The 23,363-nt window shown below is 52.0% G+C and overlaps 8 protein-coding genes and 1 non-coding gene across 9 annotated transcripts; 6 read left to right on the top strand and 3 right to left on the bottom strand.

Moving 5' to 3' along the window:
• Nucleotides 1-1,702: 1,702 nt before the first annotated feature.
• On the top strand, nucleotides 1,703-2,305 carry J4E78_009072 (uncharacterized protein; the record flags this gene model as incomplete). The annotated part of the gene is made up of 2 exons (XM_049369666.1): nucleotides 1,703-1,744; nucleotides 1,976-2,305. The coding sequence occupies 2 exons, from the start codon at nucleotides 1,703-1,705 to the stop codon at nucleotides 2,303-2,305; spliced, it is 372 nt and encodes a 123-aa protein (XP_049218627.1).
• Nucleotides 2,306-5,157: 2,852 nt separating this feature from the next.
• Nucleotides 5,158-5,904, top strand: J4E78_009071 (uncharacterized protein; the record flags this gene model as incomplete). Its single annotated transcript, XM_049369665.1, has 1 exon — nucleotides 5,158-5,904. One exon carries the CDS (start codon nucleotides 5,158-5,160, stop codon nucleotides 5,902-5,904), a length of 747 nt encoding a protein of 248 aa, XP_049218626.1.
• Nucleotides 5,905-6,040: 136 nt separating this feature from the next.
• J4E78_009070 (uncharacterized protein) lies at nucleotides 6,041-9,463 on the bottom strand (the record flags this gene model as incomplete). The annotated part of the gene is made up of 5 exons (XM_049369664.1): nucleotides 6,041-7,420; nucleotides 7,741-8,054; nucleotides 8,140-8,488; nucleotides 8,552-9,141; nucleotides 9,457-9,463. 5 exons carry the CDS (start codon nucleotides 9,461-9,463, stop codon nucleotides 6,041-6,043), a joined length of 2,640 nt encoding a protein of 879 aa, XP_049218625.1.
• Nucleotides 9,464-9,567: 104 nt separating this feature from the next.
• On the bottom strand, nucleotides 9,568-11,628 carry J4E78_009069 (uncharacterized protein; the record flags this gene model as incomplete). The annotated part of the gene is made up of 2 exons (XM_049369663.1): nucleotides 9,568-11,522; nucleotides 11,592-11,628. 2 exons carry the CDS (start codon nucleotides 11,626-11,628, stop codon nucleotides 9,568-9,570), a joined length of 1,992 nt encoding a protein of 663 aa, XP_049218624.1.
• A 1,125-nt stretch (nucleotides 11,629-12,753) lies between these two features.
• Nucleotides 12,754-14,069, top strand: J4E78_009068 (uncharacterized protein; the record flags this gene model as incomplete). Its single annotated transcript, XM_049369662.1, has 2 exons — nucleotides 12,754-12,757; nucleotides 12,826-14,069. 2 exons carry the CDS (start codon nucleotides 12,754-12,756, stop codon nucleotides 14,067-14,069), a joined length of 1,248 nt encoding a protein of 415 aa, XP_049218623.1.
• Nucleotides 14,070-14,936: 867 nt separating this feature from the next.
• On the top strand, nucleotides 14,937-16,054 carry J4E78_009067 (uncharacterized protein; the record flags this gene model as incomplete). Its single annotated transcript, XM_049369661.1, has 3 exons — nucleotides 14,937-15,008; nucleotides 15,059-15,838; nucleotides 15,893-16,054. 3 exons carry the CDS (start codon nucleotides 14,937-14,939, stop codon nucleotides 16,052-16,054), a joined length of 1,014 nt encoding a protein of 337 aa, XP_049218622.1.
• A 505-nt stretch (nucleotides 16,055-16,559) lies between these two features.
• On the top strand, nucleotides 16,560-17,291 carry J4E78_009066 (uncharacterized protein; the record flags this gene model as incomplete). Its single annotated transcript, XM_049369660.1, has 1 exon — nucleotides 16,560-17,291. One exon carries the CDS (start codon nucleotides 16,560-16,562, stop codon nucleotides 17,289-17,291), a length of 732 nt encoding a protein of 243 aa, XP_049218621.1.
• Nucleotides 17,292-18,075: 784 nt separating this feature from the next.
• Nucleotides 18,076-19,890, top strand: J4E78_009065 (uncharacterized protein; the record flags this gene model as incomplete). Its single annotated transcript, XM_049369659.1, has 1 exon — nucleotides 18,076-19,890. One exon carries the CDS (start codon nucleotides 18,076-18,078, stop codon nucleotides 19,888-19,890), a length of 1,815 nt encoding a protein of 604 aa, XP_049218620.1.
• A 3,243-nt stretch (nucleotides 19,891-23,133) lies between these two features.
• Nucleotides 23,134-23,242, bottom strand: J4E78_009064. Its single transcript has one exon. It is a non-coding gene; the product is annotated as a tRNA-Lys (tRNA).
• Between the last annotated feature and the right edge of the window lie 121 nt (nucleotides 23,243-23,363).

Genomic DNA, 23,363 nt, shown 5'->3' with positions numbered 1-23,363 from the left:
ATCGCAGTCTAGACTCTTCGGCAAGCGAACCCGCAAGCCATCGTACATGCTTTTTCTTTCATCCAGACCCTCAAACGCCACATTCCAGCCCATCCAGACATACATACCATGCAGTGCTCGCCTCCTCCATCGTGAGCCTCAGATATAGATACAGCTTACGCACTAGATCATGCGCGCGACACCGTGCAGTGAGATGCATAGCTCAGCGGTTTCATCACCAGGATGGTGCTCCGATGCAGCCCGACCTTTGCGCTGGCTCCACCGCGATGCCATGTGCCAGGAACCCGCAATTGTCAGACAGCGGCGGGCCGTGCGTCCACGGAAACCACGTTGCGACCACGTGGTGAGCATGCATTTCCATGCAGGCGCTCGGACGTTGGATGAAAGGTTCTGTCGTGCTGCCGCTTTGGGGAGCATGTGGGGTTGGGCAGGCGATTGCGCATGTGAGGATGTGGTTGGAAGGCGTACGGGATGATGGGCAATGGGGGACGGGGTTGAAGCTTGGGGTTGCTTTGGCTACTGGTGGGTGGGCAAACCTTATCGGCGACGCATCTGCAAGATCATTTTGACGTGCATTTCCTCACATGCGCTCGCCAAATGTCAGATGCGGTGGTCGAGATTAACTGGAATGGAAAGGGGGCGGCACTCAGTGCCTTGACGTTTAGCTGCTCATTGCCAGACTGCAGCGTCCTCCGGTGCCCAAACGCCTGGGCGAGCTGATTAACTAGTGCGAGGGATCAGCTGCAGTCACTTCAAAGAAGCCGAGACGCTGCATTGATTAACCTAAGGACTTCGGGCTGACGGATGACGGGGCATGCGATACTGTCGATATTCACTGCTCCCGTTTCGCGAGGAATGGATGTCTCATAGATAATGCAAGGAGTTCTTCAGTCAGGGAACAAGTGCATGGCTCATGGCAGGACCAAACCAGGAGCGGCAATGCGCGGGCACCGGTGGAGACGAAGCTAAACCTAAGCAACACGGGGCCCTGTAGCGGCCAACGTGGGTTCTGGGTTCCCGCAGAAAAACGTGGCATAGGCGATGCAAGCGTGGGCGGTGGCCAAGGGGATTGGTCGGGTGTCGCGGTCGGCGTGAATGGCTTGAGTGGAGGCTGACTGCATGCAACTCACTCAGCACTTTATCGAAATGCAAGTATCCCTAGATGCAGTATCCTTACGTGCGGCCGTTTCAGAGCCGTCTGGTGGTTGCCATGATGCCGGTGGTGGTAGTGGTAGAGGGGTCGCTCTTTCCTTGCTTACAGCCGCCGCTGCCTACATAACCGCGTCGTGTTCGTCGGCGGCGGGCCTTCTGCTACGCGTCTTGATCACGCACATGCCGCTGCTTGTCTGCAAGGCTGACGTCTTAGAATCCTACCAAACATCACCGCCGCCCGTTGCGACTCGCTAACCGTGGTGCCCCTGCGCGTGCATCTTGCTACTCACGACGCCCCTTGCCGATCTGGGCCCTTTGAAACGCGCAGGAGTAAGGCAGGCTGAGCACAGGACTTCTACCGACTACAACACCCATCTCCTCGCTTTTCTCTACAGACCCAGCACGGACACCGGCCTCTGACTGCTCTGTTTGCGTGCGCCCTCTCTTATACCCTTCAATCGCCGTCGTACGATTGCAGTTCCGGCGACCTAGCAAGCAGCACGCTATCCCCGCCCACCTACTAACCACCGGACTCGCCGTGGCGCGCATCATGACAAACTCTCTTGAGTCCTCGCGGCCCATGCTTGCCAACGTAAGTCATTCTCCCGTATCCACTGCCCGTTTCAGACGTCCCCTGCGTGTGGTCGATGCTCGCCGAGGAGCACCTGCACTGCGTGCTTGACATTCACTCCTTTGCGCCTTCCCTTCCCTTCACACTCACCACACAAACACCTGCCTTTGCGCTCCAACACGCCCGCACCAACACAAACACGCACACCACACAGCGACCATGTCGGAACAAGCACAGTCTAACGAGAAGAAGTCGGCCGCCAACCGCGCATCAACCCGCATGTCCACCTACAGCGCCACACCCACCCTCACACCCTCCATCGCGCCCTCGCACCTCTCGCAAGCCTCGTCAACAGCCGGCGACCCCAAGTCACACGACATCAAGACATGGAACGCGGGGTTTGACCGCCTCGAAGACAAACGCCTGGTCCAACAACGGTACGCCCTCAACGAGCGCAAGACAGACGACATGAGCAAGCTGGCGCTGGGAGCAAAGCTGGACCGCGCACTCGCACGTCGCATGTCAGGTCAAGACGCCGTCTTCCGGCCAAAGGGCGCAGAGAAGAAGGAGATTCAGACATAAGCCATGAGGATTGTCGCGAACATCACTTTTCATCTTTTTCGTTCAGGGAAGCCGCGATTCGACAGCTGCTCGCAGCCACAGCCGGCCATGCACACGGTCACATTCCTTATGGGGCACGGATTTTGGGGGTTTAGCATGCGAGAAATCTGTTCTCGCGCGGGAGGGAGCACACGCAGGTACAATCGAGGGGCCAGGCGGCGTGTTGCTAGGCCTGGGTGACAGCCGGATCCGCAGCAGGACACAAAGGCTGCGAGTGCTGCTTAAGGAGGACCATTCATCACTCTCCGAGACATGACGGCTTCGGATCGAGAGCTTTCTTCGACACTACTATACCAAGGCGTTACATTTCCTACTACTAATTCCATTTCCCGTTCCAATGCTGCATGTTGTACTCTTCACGGGCTTTTTCTACGTCTCCTAGCGCCTGCCTCCTTTCAGGTTTATCTACTGAAATGCGAATGACTACGAAACTGCCCTGTGCCTATCAGTATCAGTATCTCTGCACGTGAAAATCGCCTCATTGTACAGTCTGAATCGCAAAACGCGCGTCTCGCAATCAATCCCACGCCAACCCGTCCCGCACCACACATAATCATCATCATCATCATCATCATGATCATGCCAGCCTGCCGCGAATTAACCATCAATCACCTGCAACGCGGCACGTCAAACGTCAGTTGTCAACCCACGCGGCTCGGCACACGCTGCATGCGTGTTGATCCCTTTGCATGCGCTTTGTTTGTTTGGTGCGTGCTGATCACCATAACCTGCATTACTGTTTCCGCGCCTTGCTGGCGTCATTGTGGAGAAGGAGGATGGGTAAGGGGTGTTGCTGGTCCGCTGGTTTGCTGCCCCCCTAAGATCGGCGCTCGGAAGGGCTGTTTTTGGGTTGGTGGGCTTGGTGGATTTGAATGGGTCGGACGGATTGGATGGACCCCGAGTGGCGGAGTTGGGTCCGCGTTTGACAGACTTGACAGGAGGGAGGGAGGGTAAGCCGTTGGTGCTATTGGAAGGGGAGGGTTATCGATGTGATGGAGTAGTTTATTGTGTGTGAAGCTTTTTCTTTGTTTCGTTGCTGTAAGGCTAAGAAGAGAGTTTTCGCGGAGAGAACGGAGGTGGTGTTTTTCGATAGATGCATTCGCTTTCGTGAACTTTGTTGTTCGTTACATGTACTATTGGCTGCGTCTGCCTGTTTATTTTCAGATACGCATACGACTTTCGCATGGTGGTGCCCCATCCTAGAGTATTGGGCATATCTAGTCACATCAAGAGCGCGATACTCCGTTTTTCATTCGAATCCGATGCTATGCTCCGAGTAGCGACAACAGGATGGGGTTGGGATTTGAACAGGGATTGTGTACAGGTGCTTTCAACATCGTTCGAATGTTTTTGCTTAGCTTTGTGACATGTCCCGTCCGTCTAGATATCCCACAACCCATTGCGTTCTCCATTTCCGCTCCCGCTCCCCCTTCCTCAGCAAAACCCTCCCTTCTATCAATTCCCACAATCCTCCCACTCTACCAAAACTTCCCAGTCTTCCTCCGCTCGTTGGCCAACTCCAATTGTTCTCTGATCCCCCTCAGCTCTCCCCTGTGCCTTTCGTGCGTCTCCTCCAGTAACCTCGCGTGTTCTTTCTTCAGTTCCACGAACTCCTCTTCTAGCTTTTCATGCCATGGGTAGAGCACGAAGATTTGGAAGCAGAGCGCTGAAGATCCGATGAGGAAGTTTGTGAGCGAGAAGGTGCGGGTTATCAACATTGTGGGGGGTTTTGTTGTGTTGGAAGCTTTAAAGGTTCGTCTGAAATGAGGAGTTGAGAAAGAGTCGAATGTGGTCTGGCTGTAGCAGTGCGGGTTCCCAATGTGTGTGATTTGAGAAGTAGGCGTTGTTTGTACTCAGCCTATTCCGCACACCTTGTTGCGAGTGCTTTTCTGTGCTTCGTGCTCGATCTTGGAGTCTCTGCGCGAGTAATCTCGGTTCTGTGCGGTGGAAGTTTGAGTATTCTCCAACGGTGGTTTGCCAGGCTGTATCTCGAGTTATCCGAATGGTAGATAGACTCTAAGGTCACAAAGCCGTGGAGAATAGTTTGCGCGATAGAGAAGGAGGAAAGAACGAACAACGAGGAATGAACAACAGAATTACGGTAGAGGGAGTAAGATCGTCGCCTCCACATACAAGCAGTATTTCAAGCCCCGAAAGTCGCTCAACATCAGTCACATGCAACGATCCCTTACACACCTATTGGATCTTGCTCTCAAAAGTGGCATGATGGTTGCTGTTTTGGGCCAAATGGGACTAAAGCCGAAAGAAAATCAGACCACCGCGCGAAACGAACGGCATGGCTATGCATCGGCGTACCAGTACATTATCGGCGATCGAGAGCTATCCTCTTTGTTTGAACCTGCAGAAGAGAAGAGAAGGAAGGAGTTCATGTGTCACAAGAGATCCAGGCTGGTGGTGCGTCGTGGTGATGATGCCCAGGTGGTTGCGGGAGGCACGCGACACCTGAGCGTGGACTAGCGCCGCGCTAACCCGAATGCCAACACGCGTTGAAAGTGGGAAGAGCTCTCCACTTCTTTGTTACATTGCAAGCTGAACAACGGCTCTTTCAATTCGAATGCATTCTTTTGATGAAAATATCCAGTTACCTTCGGAATGCGGGCAGTTAAGCAGCACACCCTAATGACGTCCTCTTCAGCTACTTCAAGCATACGTCATCATGATACGAGTCCACGGGACCATCGGTAGTGCGGGTATAGCGCATCTATGTAAGCAGTGATACTGCAGCATTGATGCCTACTCTTCAAGAAATCTCACATAGGAGAGACACTGCAAATTGAGAGCAAAAACACAAAATGACGACCCCCAACATCGAGCTCCTCACAGCGGCCACACCCAACGGCCAAAAGATCTCCATTTTCCTCGAAGAACTCGGCATCCCCTACAAGACCACCGCCATCGATCTATCCAAAGACGAGCAGAAGTCCGCTTCATTTCTCAAAGTCAACCCCAACGGTCGCATACCCGCGATTGTAGACCACAGCCGAGACTCATACCCCGTCTTTGAATCTGGAGCCATCTTTCTGTACCTCGCCGAACACTATGACAAAGACTTCAAGTTCAGTTTCCAGGATAGTGACGAGCGGATGGATATGATACAGTGGCTCTTCTTCCAGAACGCCGGCGTGGGCCCAATGCAAGGACAAGCGAACCATTTCGTGCGCTACGCACCCGAGAAGATTGACTATGGCACGAAGAGGTACAAGAATGAGACAAAGCGCCTCTACTCGGTACTAGAAGCGCGACTCCATGATAGAGACTATCTCGCAGGCAAAGGCCGTGGCAAGTACAGTATTGCGGATATCACGACTTTTACATGGGTTCGGTGGGCACCATGGGCGGGGATTGAGGTGACCAAGTTTCCGAAGCTAAAGAAGTGGTGTGAGGAGATTGAGGAGAGAGATGCAGTCAAGAGAGGGCTTTTGGTGCCGTCGGGCGAAGATCAGATTGAGAAGTTGAGGAGGAATCCTGATGTGCAGGATCCGTTCAAAGCGTGGGTGAGGAAGGGCCAGAAGGAGATCGCGGATACGCATGGGAACTAGTAAGCTCATGGTGCAAAACGTTGCTGAAGATAGTATTTAGCCAAGTATACACTGCCTTACAAGCTATTTAGTTGTCAACAATTAATAGTATGTATGTAGCAACATGCAGCCCGAGTCCTAGCGACCCCTAGTGCCCCTACGGCATAACCCTACGGATGATCCTCAGCATACTCCCATTCGCGTGAACGAGATCGAAGAAACATTCCTCACGGTTGCAGGAAATGTCATGAAGGAAGGCAGGACAGAGTTCCCGAACTGTCAAGGTTCCGTCCTTCAGAAATTTAAAAATAGTGCCATTCGGGAGATTGGGATCTAAAGGGCACACCGAGGTGTCCTCCTTTATGATCATCTTATGACCACGATCGATGGGTCCAATACGAGTTCGATACGGCTCTGCATCGGTGGACCGGAAATACTGTATTTCCAATAAGTCATGCTCGCCGAAGCCCTCGGTAACACCCATAAGGTGACCGTAAGGAAAATTTATCTCGAGTGGGGGTTGGCTGGCGAAGAAGGTCGGTGAGGCCCATTGGTCGATTCCTCGGTACAGCATCTTACGGAAACGGACCAGCTGGAGCCAGCGGGGTATGTTTGTTCCTCGATACCAGACGTCCTCATCAGCGCGTCTGCGTCCTGTTAATAGAGAAGTAAGGACATGGTAGGCAATGAGCCAACGAGTTTTGCCCTGCAGATCCTCGACGTGTTGGGGGAAGGCAGACTGGTCGTAGTACATGAGGGCGGCGCGGATACATTGCATGACAATTTCGCCTTGTTGGTGATCTAATAGCTCTGTAGCCTTTAGACACAAGTCTGATTTGTCAGTTTCGTGTGCAAAGAGCGCAGTGATAGCTGCGCGACCTTCGTCTGTGAGACGTGTAATCCTGCGAGACGGTGGCTCGCCAGAACCCAAGAGCGCAGTAAAAGCTGCGCGACCCATCTCCACGATCGACAGTGGTTCCCTATAGCTTTTTTTCTGCTCGATAATCTGAAATGCATTGCGGTGGTACCATTCGTCCAAGAAACGGGGAAGAGCAGACCAGTAACCGTCTTTCTGCAAGGCGTCCTCAATAGTTGGACCAGAAGGATACAGCAGCTGTGGATCTTCGGTTTTGTCGTCGTTGTATTCAATCTGAATATGAAGCGCCACAAGGCCGTCATATAGTTGGGCAGTTTGCTGGTAGACAGTGTTCGTGTTACTCGGGGGCTCCACAGGCGGCTGTGTGATCTTCTCGAAAAGCTCACGACGGCAAAATGGACACAGATTGCTGACCTCCTCTCCGTCTTCCGTTGCAAAGGTTATGAGAAGACAGTCTTTGTGAAGAGGATGTCGAGAGCAGTGAGGGCTTGGCTCGACGACTTCCTGGGCCGGATATTCCCACTCACCACGACATATAGCACACGTTGGCTCGTCCGCTGGGGGTGCGACTGAGCGTAGGTTGGCAATATATTCTTGTTTCGGCGGGAGCCATTCGAGCTCAGCCACGGTCTCGTCGCCGTACTCGGTAGGCATCCTGGTCTAGCGATGCGCAATCGAGAAAGTGGTGTGGTGGGTGAAAAGGAAGCGGGCAATCACTTAACTGTGCAGAGTGGGAGCTCGTGTGCCAACGATGTGCAATAGTTACCTAGGTACGTTGTGAAAGCACGAAAACTGTGATGTGGAAACTTGTTTTGCTGACTACATTAGCATATAAGCTGAGATGAACAAATCAGGCACTGTAAACTTCTAGAAGACAGGTGATCAAATTTCCCCTCGTACGAGGTGTAGTAGCTCACCATTTGAAGCCTGTGCTACCATCGGTGTAGATACATCTAAACCCAGATAACATGACGCCTAACCACATTGACATCCTCGTGGGTCAGATCCACACGTTCCACATCCTTCTCACTATCGATGTCGAGCGATGCGACTAGCTTTCCTTTGGACTGCCTTCTTTTCGCGCGGCCTGAATCCGCATTCATTTCAGGTGGTATTAACTCAGATGGAAATTTCGGGGGCGTTGGCGCTCGCTCGACCTTCACAAGCATCGAGACCTGGGGTAACATGATGTTGTTCGGTTGGAATACACGGACCTCAGAGATATAACGACTGTGGCCGAACTGGGCCTTGTGCTGCGCGACAAACCAGGCTGCTGCTTTGAGGTTCGGCGATCCTAAGAGTTGATGGTTAGCGTAAGCACTATGGCCGCTGAATTTTTCTGGTACACGTATCAGAGAAGTCTCTAATCGTACACGTACCTATCAGGGCAAAGAATTCGGGAGTTCCAGCTTTGAATGTGTATCCCGGCGCCTGCAGCAGGCGGTCCTGTTTTTTATTGTTCATAGCTCTAGTGATGATATTGAGCGTCTGCCGGTTCACAATTTGGCTTGAGAAGAAGTAGTTGATGTTGGAGAGGCTTCCTTGGCTATGCCTGTTCCAGAGACCCCAGGCAATATCTGAACTTGACCTGAGGGCAGGCAATTGGTCCGGGCTGACGGAGTCTACTCCCCATATAGCTTTCGCCATGTTCGCGGGGCTCGAACGGTAGAGAAAAAAGATGATACCAGCCTTTGGATTTATGGCAATGGTGAATTGTGCGCTGGTAGCCTGAAGCAATGTCAGCTATGTTGTGCGGACTTTCAGCCCTTTCGAATGATATGCGCTTGTTACCCTATATTTGCAATTACGGACGGGGTAGTATTGGTCCGCAGGATTCAGTGGTATGTTGCCGTTCTCGTCCTTCTCCACGGTAGCGCCGTCTCGATGCCAAATTGTATGACAGATGTTGTCCCCTCCTAAACGTACATCCCTATGATCCGCACCTAACTCTTTGAGCATATCTTGAAACCCTTCGCCGTCTTCCTCAAGATCGCAACGCTCCGGCGTGTTGTCAAATTCTTGATAGCCCCAAAGTTCCAATTCGTGCTTGAGCGTTCCATCCCAGGGACTAATGATTGGTTGGGTGGCCCAACCAGCCTCTGGAAGGTTGAAGGTCATGCCTAGCATCAAGTTCTCGCCTTTGTCTCTCGCCCTTTTCCATACAGCGTCATCGGCGGGGTTTTGCAGCCAAGGGTCATCCAATACGGCGGTTTCGACCTTGGCGTTCTCAGTAGCAGCGCTGGAGATATTGGTCCGAGACGAGTCGAAGATGTCAGCGATGGCAGAGGCGAGAAGCACAGCGCCGAGCGCGAACAGCTTCGAAACCATCGCAGTACGATAGAAGTATCGGCGAGAGTGATATGGTTTCAAAGTAGACTCACCTAGGTAGATTGTTAGCGCAAAGGCCACACAGGTCCAAGCTTTTCTCGTTTGTAGCAGCGAAAAGTCGACGACCAGGGCGAAAGCACAGACGTCTCTGATTTGATATCGATCTTTCAATATGCGGAGGAAAAGTAATGTCGCAGCTAACGACAGTCACTGTATCTCATACCATGTGGATACACTTCCTCAACCCGCGTTCTTGATCCGAGTACCTCAAAGGTGAATTCTACATAGCCACACGTACATATGGGGACGAAAAACTGTGCGCAGACGAGACGTCGTCGCGACCTTCGAGAGAGTTTCCAAATAGATACATAGCATGATTTGGTTAAAGTAGCTGCTAATTTGAAGACGAGATCTCTCTTCTACCAGCAGATGAATGCGACATCGAGATCATGGCCGGTATTTACAAGATAAATTTAGGCCTAGTAATTCTCGCCATCGCCCCCCTCGTCATCGTCATCTCCACCTTCATCATCACATTCATCGGATGCCCATGACGAGTACCACTCTGTGTCCATATCGCGCACGGTATTGGTACCGCAGTGGACCTCGCCGCCGTAGTTGTGATGTGTGTTCCAGTCGTCGATGTAGATGACATCCATACCCACACTGGCGTACAGCGACTTGAGCTTCTCGGCAAGAACATCCGTTCCGTCCACAACGGGGCCCCAGGGGTTGGGGGCAATGTATGTGTCAAAGTCGGTCAAGACAATGCCGTTGATAACACCGGGGAAGAGCGCACCGACCTTCAGCTCATTTGTCGCGTTATCGGAAGAGTTTCCGCCAAATGTCGAGCCACTTGTCGCATTACCGGAAAGGATTGCGGAAAGGTCGCCGAAAGGATTTCCGTTGAACATCTCAGGGAGGCGAATAATCTCGTCGTCAGTAACTCCTGTTGCTTCCTTGAGGATCTGTAGATTACCCTCGATACGCTCGGCGCAGCGCTTCTGCACAGACATGAGGTCCTCATTGGCAAGCAACTCATTGATAGTGATTGGCGGAACGGGAATAGCAGCACAGGCGAAATCGGAAGTGCAGTTGTCGAATGATTGGCTATCGTTCTTGCGCGAAAAGGCGTGCTCTGAGCCGTGTCCGCTGTCCTTTAGCTGCTGGAGCATTTCGACGCCCATCATGGGATCGGTGACCATAACGGCCCAACCACGAGGTGAATCGACAGGGATGAACTGGATAAATTCGTCAACGTGGCCGATGACCAGCCAGTCTGTATCGAGAAGAAGGGGATCTTGTGTCTCTTGAGCTTGGAAGAAGGGAAGCATGAAGTGTTTCTGCTCGCCATGGTTGCCAAGAATCAGACGACCGGCAGGCCAAGCAGTGCCATTAAACTCGTAGGGAGGAATAGTCTCGATATTACCACCGGAGTTAATCTCATCGCGGGCACCACCGAGCTGCTGAACAGCGCCGATACCAGTGTCGCGGTAGTATTCGAAGAGCTGTCTGCCGGCAACACGCTCGTCCTGGGGAGAACGGATCATGATACGCAGGGTGATGGGTCCGTCGGGACCGGGCATCGAAGCGAAGCCAGGCTCCATGAAGTCCTGCGCCCAGATATCATCGCTTCCGGAGAAGAGGTAAAGTTCCTCTTCGAGGCCAGACTCGTTGACGGCTGTTTGAAGGGCGTCGGTGAAGCGAAGGATCCATGGATTGCCGGTCTCATTACCTTTGACAGCAATGACCTGCTGCACAGGGTCGAGATGAGTATGGGTGAGGACAGGTGCAGCGCGAAGCATGACATCATCAGAAGAGGCACCTATCGAGCTCTCGACATCGAAGCTAATAGTAACGCGGCCGTCCCAGCCATTGGGTCGACGGGTGTCGCGTCCGTCAACACCGAGGACAAGACCCTCACGCAGAGCGGCTGCGCTGAAAGTGGAATTGCCGTCGACATAGCTCCAGGTGCTGTTTTCGCTCGCCTTGTGGAAGATGCGGACATACTTGCGCTGCACGGGATCTTTGATGTAGATGCGACCATGAGCGTCATCGGGAAGCTCAGGCAGTGGAACTGTGCGGAGCGGAGCGAGATATTGCTCGGAGCGCATGACATTGTCAGAAGCATCGTTGCAAGCATCAATTCGCTCGTTGCTGACCGAAGGACCATTGAGGAGGGCGTTAGAGCAACGCTTGTTCGTGTCTCCAATGTTGGGGAGAAAGATGGCGCCATAGTCGGCAGTCCACTCGGTCTTGCCGTCGCAGTCCTCGCAGTCTTCCACGTCTGTGATGTCGACCGTGCCGTCTCGATTGGTATCAGCTCGGATATCGGCCTTGACCTTGCTGGTTGTAGATGCATTGGTTGGTGTTAGATCGATTGATGCGTCTGATCCACGCGAGACGACTCCGGCAAAGGCGGGACACGCAAGGCCTGATTTGAATTAGCTTTTGTCCATCTGAAAAACGATTGAGTAATGGGTAAGCTTGGTCTGATACTTACAGAGGCCTGAGAGAGCAAGAAGCGCTTGAGAACGCATCTTGAAGCTTGCTCGGAACGATGGATGTAAACTGTTCCCGACGCTTCACCGGGTGTTTATAGGATGGCCGTTCTGGAGCGAATCTTAGATATAGAACGAGATGATCTTCCACTCAGTTAAACGTTGCCTCTATATACAGCTTCCCGATAGCGAGGACGTCACCAGCCGATGCCAATCTTGTTGCCATGACGTTTCCGAAAAGGGCGTTCCGTCGACAAGACCTCGGGAGGCTGTGTTCTCTGTAGATAGGCATCATACAGCCGGCGTATAGCTTGCACAACGTTACCCGAAATGAGTCGACTCCAGTAGCTTGTTAACGAGATCAGTGGATGTTGTGGATGCCCAGGTGTTGTCGCAGTGGAGACGGAGGTGATGACAGTCAAATTGGCGTTTCCGACCGGCGGATTATACGCTGGAGCCAATCACGGTCGTCGTGTCGGGCCGATAAGATGAACTAGAACGCATGATCGGGACTCCCATCTCCTTGTTCTTCTTCCTAACAATTGCGCGTCCTCAGCCCTTACTTCGACTGTGGCTTCTTTGAAAAATAGCACCGCCTCAACCATTTTGAGTTTGTGGGTGAACTCGTATTTATAAGGTGAAGTACCCGACATACGCCACAGCCAATAACATGATCATGGATCTGCCGGTATTGACAAAGGGCCCTCGAGTGCGCACCTTCTCTCCCAAAGTTCGCACAGGATGTAATACATGGTACGTTCTCCAGAATCGTGGTGAAGTGCAGCTGCCTCATCTTCTTTCGTTCCCTCTTCCCACTCTATCGCCTCTGTACCTGCGATCCTTAAGAAACACCGTGTTATACACCGAAGATGACCTTTCTGCGCGCGACAATTTGGGTGGTCGACACAACGGAGCTTTTGCTAATGTGCTTTCGCAGCAAGTAAGTGTGTTTGGGCGTTATCTCCCCAGTGCACCACCTCTTTCTTCATACCAGGATTTTGTGTTCCGCAACTGTGTTTGGAAACAGCGTGGTATCCACGATCGCCCAACATATCAGGCTCAACATACTGACATGCCGCGTGTTGATCTACAGAATACGCCGAAAGAAATGTGACGAAGAGAAACCAACCTGCCGTCGATGTAGAGAGGGCCAAGTGAAGTGTGATGGGTATGCGCCACTGCCACCTCAAAAGAAGCAATCACCTACTGGAGAGAAAGCCATCCAAGCCTCTGCAGCAAGCAAGTGTACCGTCGCTCGTCGTCAGACGCGTAGCATATCCCCAGACGTCGGATCTGGCTTTGGCCTTTTCGGTAGCGCGCGCGAACGGCTCTTCTTCTACCATTTCTGCTCCATCACCATCGTCGATTTCGTCCGTCTCGCCACTCCGAAAGACTTCTGGTCCCGAAGAGTGCTTCCAATGAGCCATAACGAGCCTGCGGTACGACATGCAGTGGTTGCGCTCGGTGCAGCCCATCAGCTCTACCTCCAAAAGCTTTCAGCGCCTCTTCTGGATGATACAAACGAGTCGATGGCCCGTCTGGAAGTCATCGCCACACAGCATTATAACAAAGCCATTGGAGACTTAGTGAGCATCAAGGATTCTCAGACGTCAACAACCGTTAATGCTGAGGTCACGATTCTGACCTGCTGTTTACTCTTTGTGTGCTTGGAGAACTTGCTCGGTCGCTTTGACGAGGGCATTCGTCACATGCGGGCCGGCGCACGTCTGTTGGAAACATGCAACCTGTCGGCCGCTTCAAACGACTCAAAACAGCTGATGCAGGAGATCGGGACCGTGTTACTTCGCTTCGGTGTGGACGCAGCCATGCTCGTCGACGACGAAGACGTCATCTCCGACATGACACCATACGCCACGCCATTGATCGAAATTGACGAAGAGCGTACACCATTTTCAAGCGTCCCAGAATGCAAAGAGGCCTTATGGGACCTAGAAATCAGGCTGTTCAATACCGATCCTGGTTGTGATGGAGATGAAGAGACTACGATAGATCGTGGTCTAGATAACGAAACGATAGAGCTCACCGCATCTTTCGAGCGTTGGAAGAAGAAGTTCGACCTCCTCGTCTCAGCTTTGGCCGACTCACGGAGTTTACCGAAGGAAGTTCAGCGCGAACTACTTGTCCTCATGCTTCGCAGATGCGCACTGGAAATAATCCTACTTCCAGAGACTGAAGACAACGACGAAGAGTTATCGAGGCTCAACTATGAGCTCCTGGACATGGCGGGGCATTTGTATAGTATGGAGGCATCGTGGTTGGGACGGCCAATGTTCACGCTGGATAGCGACACGATTCCTTCGCTGTTTTTTACAGCGACATTCTGCGAGGACCCTATCTTGGTTCAGCGCATCATCACTCTTTTACGCCAATCTCGGCGGCGAGAAGGCCCTTGGGATAGCTGGGAAGCTGCGAATAAGCTTGAGCTAGGGCCAAAGATACTGTGTAGTGTTAGCAATTAGCTGGCTTCAATTCAACATACTGCTCCAACTAAGCTTGAGAAAAGCCATGAAAGATGACTGGTCAAAGCCGTAGTTCAGCGTCGAATATGGTCTTGCGCAATCAGTTGCGAAAGAAAAGATGTAGTGGTGGATCCGAGGTGCTCTTCTTCTGCTTCAGCCTTGTGGTGGATTTGCCACAAAGACTGGATAAAGTTCCTTGGAGAGTGTATACGCATCATATAGACGGTATGCGAAGGATGGTGCATTGACAAGTCTGGTTGGAGGGTATAGCGAAGGAAGAGGAGAAACGCGCGATGATGCGGGTAGCTGTGCGGGGCTGCCAGCCATCAGGCTCACAACGCGCCTGCCATCTCCGCCTCCTCACACAAAGTCTTCTCTCAGTATTAACATCACCACTACGTCCTCAACTATTTCGGCGAATATAAATGCATATCGCATTGATCCTGTTCAGAGCAGCAGCTATCTTGATGTTGGTGTAATATGTGAGAAAGACCTTGTGGCACTTTATGTCAGTGCCACTAGGATCCGTATCGACCGCGGAGCGCGTCTCAACCCTCCAGGGCTGATGTCTCTTACCAACACTTCTTCGCCCTCCATGTCCACGCAGCCACATGTGAAGAGCGGTCATTGATCACTCTTGGCTCGACCGACTGATTTCATATTTGAGTCTACTGACGCGACATGCACACGCCGTAGCTACTGGCTGAGAGGTGCAGCCTACCCCATTTCATTATGACGACACGATGCGCGACGCGTTCTGGGGCAACGTGATATATCCTTAGGTCTCGCCTGGATTGGAACAACCGTCTACCATACAAATAAGAAGAACAAGTAAGGTATTGAGCAACCAGCTGAACCTGAAGCATCATGGACACCATCAAGAAAGCCATCGGCAGCGCCTTCGATCCCAACACAGACATCCCCGACCTCAGCGGAAAGGTAAGCTTATCCCTCCCTCTACATGTGCAGGTTTCTAATGCATCTTTCAGATCTATGTCGTAACAGGCGGCTCCGCTGGAATCGGATACGGCATCGTCGCGCACCTCCTCCAGCACAACCCCGCGAAAATCTACCTCCTTTCGAACAAAGAGCAACACGCCGACGAAGCTCAAGAAGCGCTCAAGGAATGGGGTGACATAAGCAAAGTGGAATGGCGCAAGTGCAATCTCGAAGACTTCAAACAAGTCGACGAAGTAGCCAAGTCGCTGGCAAAAGAGCTGGACAGGCTTGATGCTTTGGTCTGCAATGCGGGTTTGGGCGTTGGCGTATACAACGAGACTCGGGATGGTCTGGATAGCCACATGCAGGTCAACATCTTCTCGCAGGCCCACCTCACGCTCATGCTATTGCCTATACTGCAGAAGACACCCGACTCGCGCATTGTACACCAATCTTCCGACCTACACAGGGGAGCCGACTCGAGCATGAAGTTTGAGTCCATCCAAGAGATCAACCAAGACATCGGTGCAATGAAGCTCTATAACCGCACCAAGCTAGCGCAGATCCTCTTTCTTCGCGAGCTGTACCTCCGTATCAAGGCTGGAGAGTTCGGTCAAGTCACAGAGAGCACGGGCTTACCGTGGATCAACGCGACGCACCCTGGTGGCGTGATAACGGATCAGCAAGATCAAGCAATCGAGGCCTATGGCACTGCTGGAAAGATTGGGGTCAAAGCCGTGCGACCGTTCATGAAAGACCCAGTAGCGGAGGGGTGTCGCCCAGCCTTGTTTGCCGCAGCGTCGCCCGATGTTCCGAAGGAGCAGATTCAAGTAAGTCGACTCTGGAAGTCCTCCTCATCAGAAACTCAAGCTAATTGCCAACAGAACTCCTACATCGTTCCTGATAAGAAGGTCCAAGAAGCGTCCAAGCAGGCCAGGGATGAGAAGTTGCAGAGAAACTTGTGGAGGCTAACCAAGGAAGTCCTGGAGTCGAAGATTGATAGCTTGCCATACGAGATGAAAACTGAAGTTGTCAACACTGCGTAGACCGAGGGTAAATAGCGGTCCGATTCTGGATGGATAATGTCCGATTATGACTCAGGTGCTTGTTAGATACGCTCCACAGTTTATCACACTTGCGTCTAATGAACGATGCCGCATACTCAAGTTCCATGGAAGGGAGACGAACTAAACGCGACTCACGCGCCAGCTATGTGTATGACGCGTTACATAACCCGAAATTCAACCCCAAAGCAAGGTCATATCCCACTACAAAGCGTATGCAGCGTCTAGATCAAGACCTATAAGCTGCTATCACAGTCTTGATCGTCGCAACCCCAGCATGTAGTTTGAAGGGCGTGTTGTGGTGCCCCGCTAACGTCATAGTACCAAGTGGGGTTCCAAGAGGCTCTGGGCAACTTCAACTGTACAGTCATGATGCGGTATATAATCGCCAACATCGCTTTCAAAACCATCATTACAAATCTCAGTTGTCTCAAGTGTCTCAAACCCAAACACAATTTTATCTTTCCACAACACACCAAACACCATCATGTCCAAGCTTACCGACTTCAAGCTCCTCTCTTTCGATGTGTATGGCACCCTGATAGACTGGGAGGCGGGCGCTTTGACCGCCCTCCAGCCCCATCTTAAGAAGTCTGGTCAAGAGAACATGGATCGCAAGCACATTATGCAAGTCATGCACAAGATCGAGGCCAGAGTTGAGAGCGAACACGGCCATCTCAAGTACTCAGAGGTACTCGCCATGGTGCTTCCTGAGTTGTGTGAGAAACTTGGTCTGGAGAAGCCCAGTGAACAAGAGAACAAAGCATTTGGAGCGAGTATCGGACACTGGCCTGGATTCGCTGATATACCATCTGCTTTGGAGAGGTTGTCCAAGTACTTCAAGCTTGTCGTTCTTTCCAACGTCGACCATGATTCATTCAAGATCGGAAATGCGAACGGGCTCAAGGGATACAAGTTCGACGCCGTCTACACCGCCCAAGACATCGGATCTTACAAGCCCGACCTAAGGAATTTCGAATACATGCTGGCCAAAGTGAAGGAGCAATTCGGAGTCGAGAAGCACGAGGTGCTGCAAACGGCGCAATCTCAATATCACGACCACCACCCAGCAAAGGACATGGGAATCAAGAGTTCATGGATTTACAGGCCGGGTGCGGTCATGGGAAACCGCGATGATCCTGTATATAACTGGAAGTTCGACACGTTGGCCGACATGGCGGATGCCGTGGAAAAGGAGGCCGCAGAGCAGGGAAAGTAGGCAGAGATGGGAGATTGTGTGGTTGTGTGCATTGACACTGGAGGTGGGGGACGCTAGAAGTACTCCAACTTTTGTTCTGGATTCAACAAGGAAGATATCAATGCAAAGCGCAGCCTTGGCGCCAGTTACTTTTCGGACCCAGAACATTTGCCGCGCGAGGCCGCCAACACTGTGATTAGTCTGCGTTAGCTTGCGGGGTGCAGATGCTTTCTCCTCCTCCGGACGCCACAATCTATTGCTTCGCTGTGAACTCAAAAAGCTTTTTCCCAATAGAAATGAGCTGATCATCCCAAAAGCAGACTGGGAGGATAGGGTCTATGTGCGATCTTCCTGCGCGATGCAGTTCTGTTCTGCAGCTCTGTTCTGCAGCCGTGCCGTACTAATACAGGCACGTAATCATCATGGATGCCCAGCTGCGTCCGGTGAGCGGGCGACGAGAGAAAATTGCCTCCACGGACCTTTACTCAAGCGCCTTGGAGAGGGAAAGTAATCTTTATGGGGGTAAGCTTCGGAGGCAAGTGAAGATGCAAGTTCACAACATGGCTCCGGACACCCTTGCACAACCGATATCTTGACTCGGTAGTGCCCTATCGTGGCTCGGCAACGTCATTATTCGCCAGCCACGTGCCGTTCTCACCCTTCAACACCAACGTTGTACCCATCACGACCGCAAGCTAGCGCCAACGCGAATAAGCGCATGTGAGATTATCCGTAGCAATAGTCACATCGCCTGCATCCCCGCAGTCTCTCCGCTATCCGTTGCCGATAGCGCCAGTCGGCACCCATGGCGGACCGACTCCCTGCACCGCCATCGGCAGAAGTACGGGAGCAAGAAAATACTATGAAAGCAACGCATTTCTCCCCACGATGGTGGAAGAGAAGGCTAGCCATCATCATGATTTTCTCCGGTAGCACTGCTTTGCTATTCTGGTACTTTGGCGCTTTCAGCCAGGCCAGGCCATACCAGCCTGGTACACCCCAACGACCGGATCCTCCGAGTTATGAGACACCAGATGGTTCTCTTCTCGTCACCTTGCCGGAGTATGGGTCTTTCCAGGGAACACAGCTTCTTATGAACCTGAAGAAGACGGAGACTTTGAGTCGGCCAGTGGATGCGTGGATGAATGTTGAGTACTCTACGCAGCCTGTTGGTCACGGAAGGTTTATGCCAGTAACATGGCCTGAACCATTCGATGGTACAAAGGATGCGACTTCAATTGGACCGGCTTGCTTCCAGAACATGTACGGCTCCCTTGGGCAGTCGGAAGCTTGCCTCACCATCAACGTATACCGACCTTCGGGTATCGCTATGGACCAGAAACTCCCCTCCATGGTCTTCTTGCACGGTGGCTCGTTCGTCTCGGGCTCTCACCGCAGCTTTGACGGTCCTCTATTTGTGGAGCAGAGCCAGTCGCCTCTCATGGTTGTCACCGTTCAGTACCGACTGGGTGCGCTCGGCAGCTTGCCAGCCAAGTTCATGCAAGAAGAGGGTCTTCTCAACCTCGGTATCCGCGATCAGAAGATGGCACTGGAGTTCTTGCAAAAGTACATTGGCGACTTCGGAGGCGACAAAGACCAAATCACGCTCGCCGGCCAAAGTGCTGGCGGCCACTCGGTCGGTATCCACCTTTTCCACAACTACGCAGAGGATGCCGGAAAGCCTTTGTTCAGCAAGGCTATCTTGTCTTCAGGTTCACCGACCGCTCGCGCATTCCCAGGTGTCGACTACCCTCTCTACCAAAAGCAAGTCGCAGACATCATGGACTACCTAAACTGCCCAGAGTCGCCCAGCTCAGCCGCTCTGGACTGTCTCCGCGCCGCAGAGGCCGATGACATCCAGTTCATGTCTTCTTCGCTATACAACGCCCACAACTACAACATCACTTGGCCATGGCAACCTGTCTCTCCCGGTCCCCTCCTCGAGAAGCGCGGTTCAACATCCGGCCAAGACGGCACTTTCTTCAACATCCCGATGCTCATCTCATCCGTGACCGACGAAGGCACAGGCTTCGCGCCCCAAGACCTCCGTACCAACGCCGAGTTCCTCAACTTCTGGAAGACCCTCACTCCAGGCCTAACACCTGAAGATCTCGCCGATCTCGAGACCTTGTACCCAGACATCAAGCCCCAGCAAGGCACCCTTGGTTACGTCTCAGACCAATTCGCCCGCGTATCCGCAGCTTACGGTGACTACTCCTACATCTGCCCTGTTCAAGACACCGCATCAGTCATGGCCTCTACCTCCGCTCCCGTGTATAAAGCGCGCTTCAACACACCAAACTGGGCGCCGACATACCTGGGTGTACCGCACGCAAGTGACTCCTCGTACTTCAACGGACAGGCGAACACACAGTACCCTGAGATTGCAGACATGTACAGTGCCTACTGGGCTAGCTTCGTTGTCAGTGGCGACCCAAACACATACAGCTTGGGATACAGTCCCAAGTGGGAGCAGTACGAGGGTACTGGCGGCAGGCAGCTCGTGATCAACCCCCCGACTGAGGGTGGCTCGATGATGGAGGATGAGGGTACTGCTATCAGGATGGAGCAATGTGCTTGGTGGAGAGATCCGGAGAGGGCTAAGAGGCTCAACAAGTAGGGCTTGTTCTCTTCTCACCGTTGCTGATATGTATATATGATGATATTAAACGTTTGATATATTCGCAAATGCTTAACTGTTGTGCATATGGACTGTTCGTGACGACAACAACGCATTTTCCTGGTGTGTCTCAAATCATCGCATGTACGCCCGTGCATTATGGTGATGACGTACGTTGAGCCTTGCGCAGGCATATGACCCCGCGCGAACGGTTACACAGTCGCACAACGTGATGACACCTGATTCTACTGCCACGTCACTATCTGCCTGTCACACATCAGCCATATTATGCATCTATGTTCTAGACGAAATCTTGCTTATGACTTCCAGGCTTGCGACCGGGACGATTCACAGCGAGGCTGAAGCACAACAAGAGCCTCCCAAACGCGCCACTTCAATAACTTTCCCCACACTCGTTTTGCGCTCGCTACGACCGTTTCCAAGATGCTTTGTCATGTTTGCAAGCGAAGTTTAGAGGGAGTGAACGACCCCACTGTCACAACGCGCCTTCAAGTCGTACCGCGGCAAGACGACAACTCTGGTCATAGCTTGTTCGACATTGAGAAGTACGTGTTCGGGCATCACCGTACACGTGACTCGTTGGTACAGTCAATAAAGCAGCTATGCCTACTCTGTGTGATCTTCCAAGACGAAGGGCATAACTCTACACCTGTCAATGATGACTACTTCACGACGTTTCGGTTGACTGTCAATGAATCACAGCTGAACATACACCTGATGTGTAGCGGATCGAAGAACTGGGGGACGTTCTCCCTCTGGCCCCTCGAATCCATTCAGAAGGATACCGAGTTAAGCTTCGAGTTGGACGATAGCACTGGTGGCCAGCACGCCCGGAAGCTGATCGACGAATGGGATCGTAATTGCCTTGCCAATCATCAACAATGCGGACAAATCGGTAACTCAGCCTTTCTGCCTACGAGATTGCTTGACTTCGAGGATGTCAGTAACCCCACTACATGTCGCCTGGTGTTACGAGAAGAAGTGTCTTGTCCCTCGAGATATACTACACTGTCCTATTGTTGGGGTACTACAGCGAATCAAGGACGACTGTGCCTTTCGCAAACAACATTCAATACTTTACGCACTGGGTTACCTGTTGAGTCCCTTCCAAAGACATATGTCGATGCCATTCACGTCACAGCACGACTAGGCATTCGATATATCTGGATCGATGCGCTCTGTATCGTACAAGACTCTCCACAGGATTGGCGTTCTGAAGCTTCTACGATGCAAGCCGTTTATCGCAACTCCTACCTTACTATCTCAGCCGTGGTGGGAGCTCATAACGCCTCTGGTTTGTTCTATCCACGGAAACCCGTCGAAGTTCAGCCAACCGTCGTTAATATCGCATACTCATCATGCGATAAGCCCAAGCCCTTTTTACATGCAATGGAGTCTTTACTGGTGCATAATAATAACATCTGGGGAGTTGGCAACGTCACAACAAAGCGTGGCTGGTGTCTTCAAGAACGTCTCTTACCATCTCGTGTTGTACACTTTGGAGCGCAACAAGTTTTCTGGGAATGCTACGAACAGCACGCGTGTGAGACAATCCCGGCGTCTCATGCACCTCGAAGAAAAGCAACAAGACTATGGAAAGTACTGCTCGGCGAAAAGCTGTTTATCGACTCCTCAGGCCCTTATGATGACCTATTCAGCGAGTGGTATAGAATGTTATCACATTACAGCAGCTGCCAACTCACTCATGCATCTGACAAGCTTGTGGCTATATCTGGCTTAGCTGATGATATGAAACTCGCATTGAACACCCGCCAACCCGGTATACAGCATACATACGTTGCTGGCTTATGGGCCCAAGATCTTCGCCTTGGTCTGTGCTGGTCATTGGACACATTTGGTAGTAGACCAACTGTCTATCGAGCTCCTTCTTGGTCTCCAATGTCACTAGATGGACCGATGCGTTGGTACCGGGCGCCATCCAGGGATAATCACACATGGTGTGTCGGCGATGCGGATTGTACCGCGGTAACGCATTATGAGAATGGTTTGGAAACAGGCGAAGTCACTGATGGTAAGCTCGAGCTGAGGGGTCCTTGGGCAACCTTAGAAGCTGTCACAGCAGCAACTGGAGGTAGAGAGTTCAGTACTCGTTGCCTGGTGCGCTTTCCATACCTCGACCCAGATTCAGTGCTCGAGAGACCTCTCGTTGTTGAGGCTAATGCGATGGTCCATTATGACACCGAGGGCGATATGGTGGATCAAGCATTCTGCATGCCTCTATATACAAGACTGTCTGGAAAGGGTCGGTGGTCCTTTCGTGGCATTGTTCTAGTACAATTGGACGATGGACGCTCGACGTGCCGCCGCATCGGTCTAGCAGAGGGGTTCTTTACCGAGGGAGAAGTAGCGCATACCTTCTTCTCGCAATGCCCGCGAAGAAGTGTTACGGTTATATAAGATCCTTAATATAGCACACATATACTTTCCACCAGCTGTACAAAAGACCAAACACATTTCTGCGTACAGATACCATGGATAAATGCAGCGAATACCTCCAGGATAGGTTTTGGTCATGCGCACAACCTGTAGAAAGGCGACGTCTTCGCATAACAGTTTCTTTGCGCTCTTCGAAAAAATGCCAGCGATACCGTAGGTTGGTGGCCTGCCACTGGATTGGGTAAAGGCCACGGCAATGGAAGACGGGTTGGGTGAGAACCTCCGGGCAGGGCAACGAAAAAATGTGCCATCCACGTTCATGTCGACAAGATATGCCACGTTGTGCTGGCGCTAAATATGCTTCCCTTCCCGCTTTCCATACTTGAAGTTTGCTGGCGAAGGGATGTTAGATGTCGTCTGAACTCGCCTTTCTTGTTAAACGTCCCGATGTCTCTAGGGCAAGTCGATACCTTTGCCTTCTTAGAAGGAGTACATACATGGCGAGAGGATATTCATCCGCAAGGGTTTCAGCAGCCACCTATGTCTGTATCTTCGACTATGCTTGGGTGTTCAAAAGCTGCTTAGCGCGACGGGCGAGTAACAAACTGTACGTCTCAGCCCGGGACAGACCAGATAAAAATACAAGAGATGCGACGACATCTTGAAGCAGAGCTGCGACTGTTCTAGTACCTTGATACAGCTTCGTAGGGTGTGGGGGTGGTGCAAAAAGGTTGTGGTGATGAAAATGTCATCCACCACGTCCTCAACATCAAAAAAAGAGCTGCAACGACCAAATGGACCGAAACAAAAAGACTAGAACGTACAAGCCCGACGTGGGGGTCGAACCCACAACCTTGAGATGTACTGAGTAATCGTGTCTGTTAGACCGTGAAAGACTAAGAGTCTCACGCTCTACCGATTGAGCTAGCCGGGCTAGTAATGTTGTTCGATGGAAAACACCTTTCAAACAGCCGTCATATACCAAGCAGCGCAATCTCTAACTCAAGAGCATGGTTGTACAGCTTTCCAGGATGAAGTTTGCCATGACTGGAAGT

This window comes from Alternaria triticimaculans (assembly GCF_023758025.1).
Source record: "Alternaria triticimaculans strain BMP 0046 chromosome Unknown scaffold_18, whole genome shotgun sequence".
NCBI lineage: Eukaryota > Fungi > Ascomycota > Dothideomycetes > Pleosporales > Pleosporaceae > Alternaria > Alternaria triticimaculans.
The sequence above is the reverse complement of the archived record's forward strand: the minus strand, read 5'-3'. Positions and strand labels throughout refer to the sequence as shown.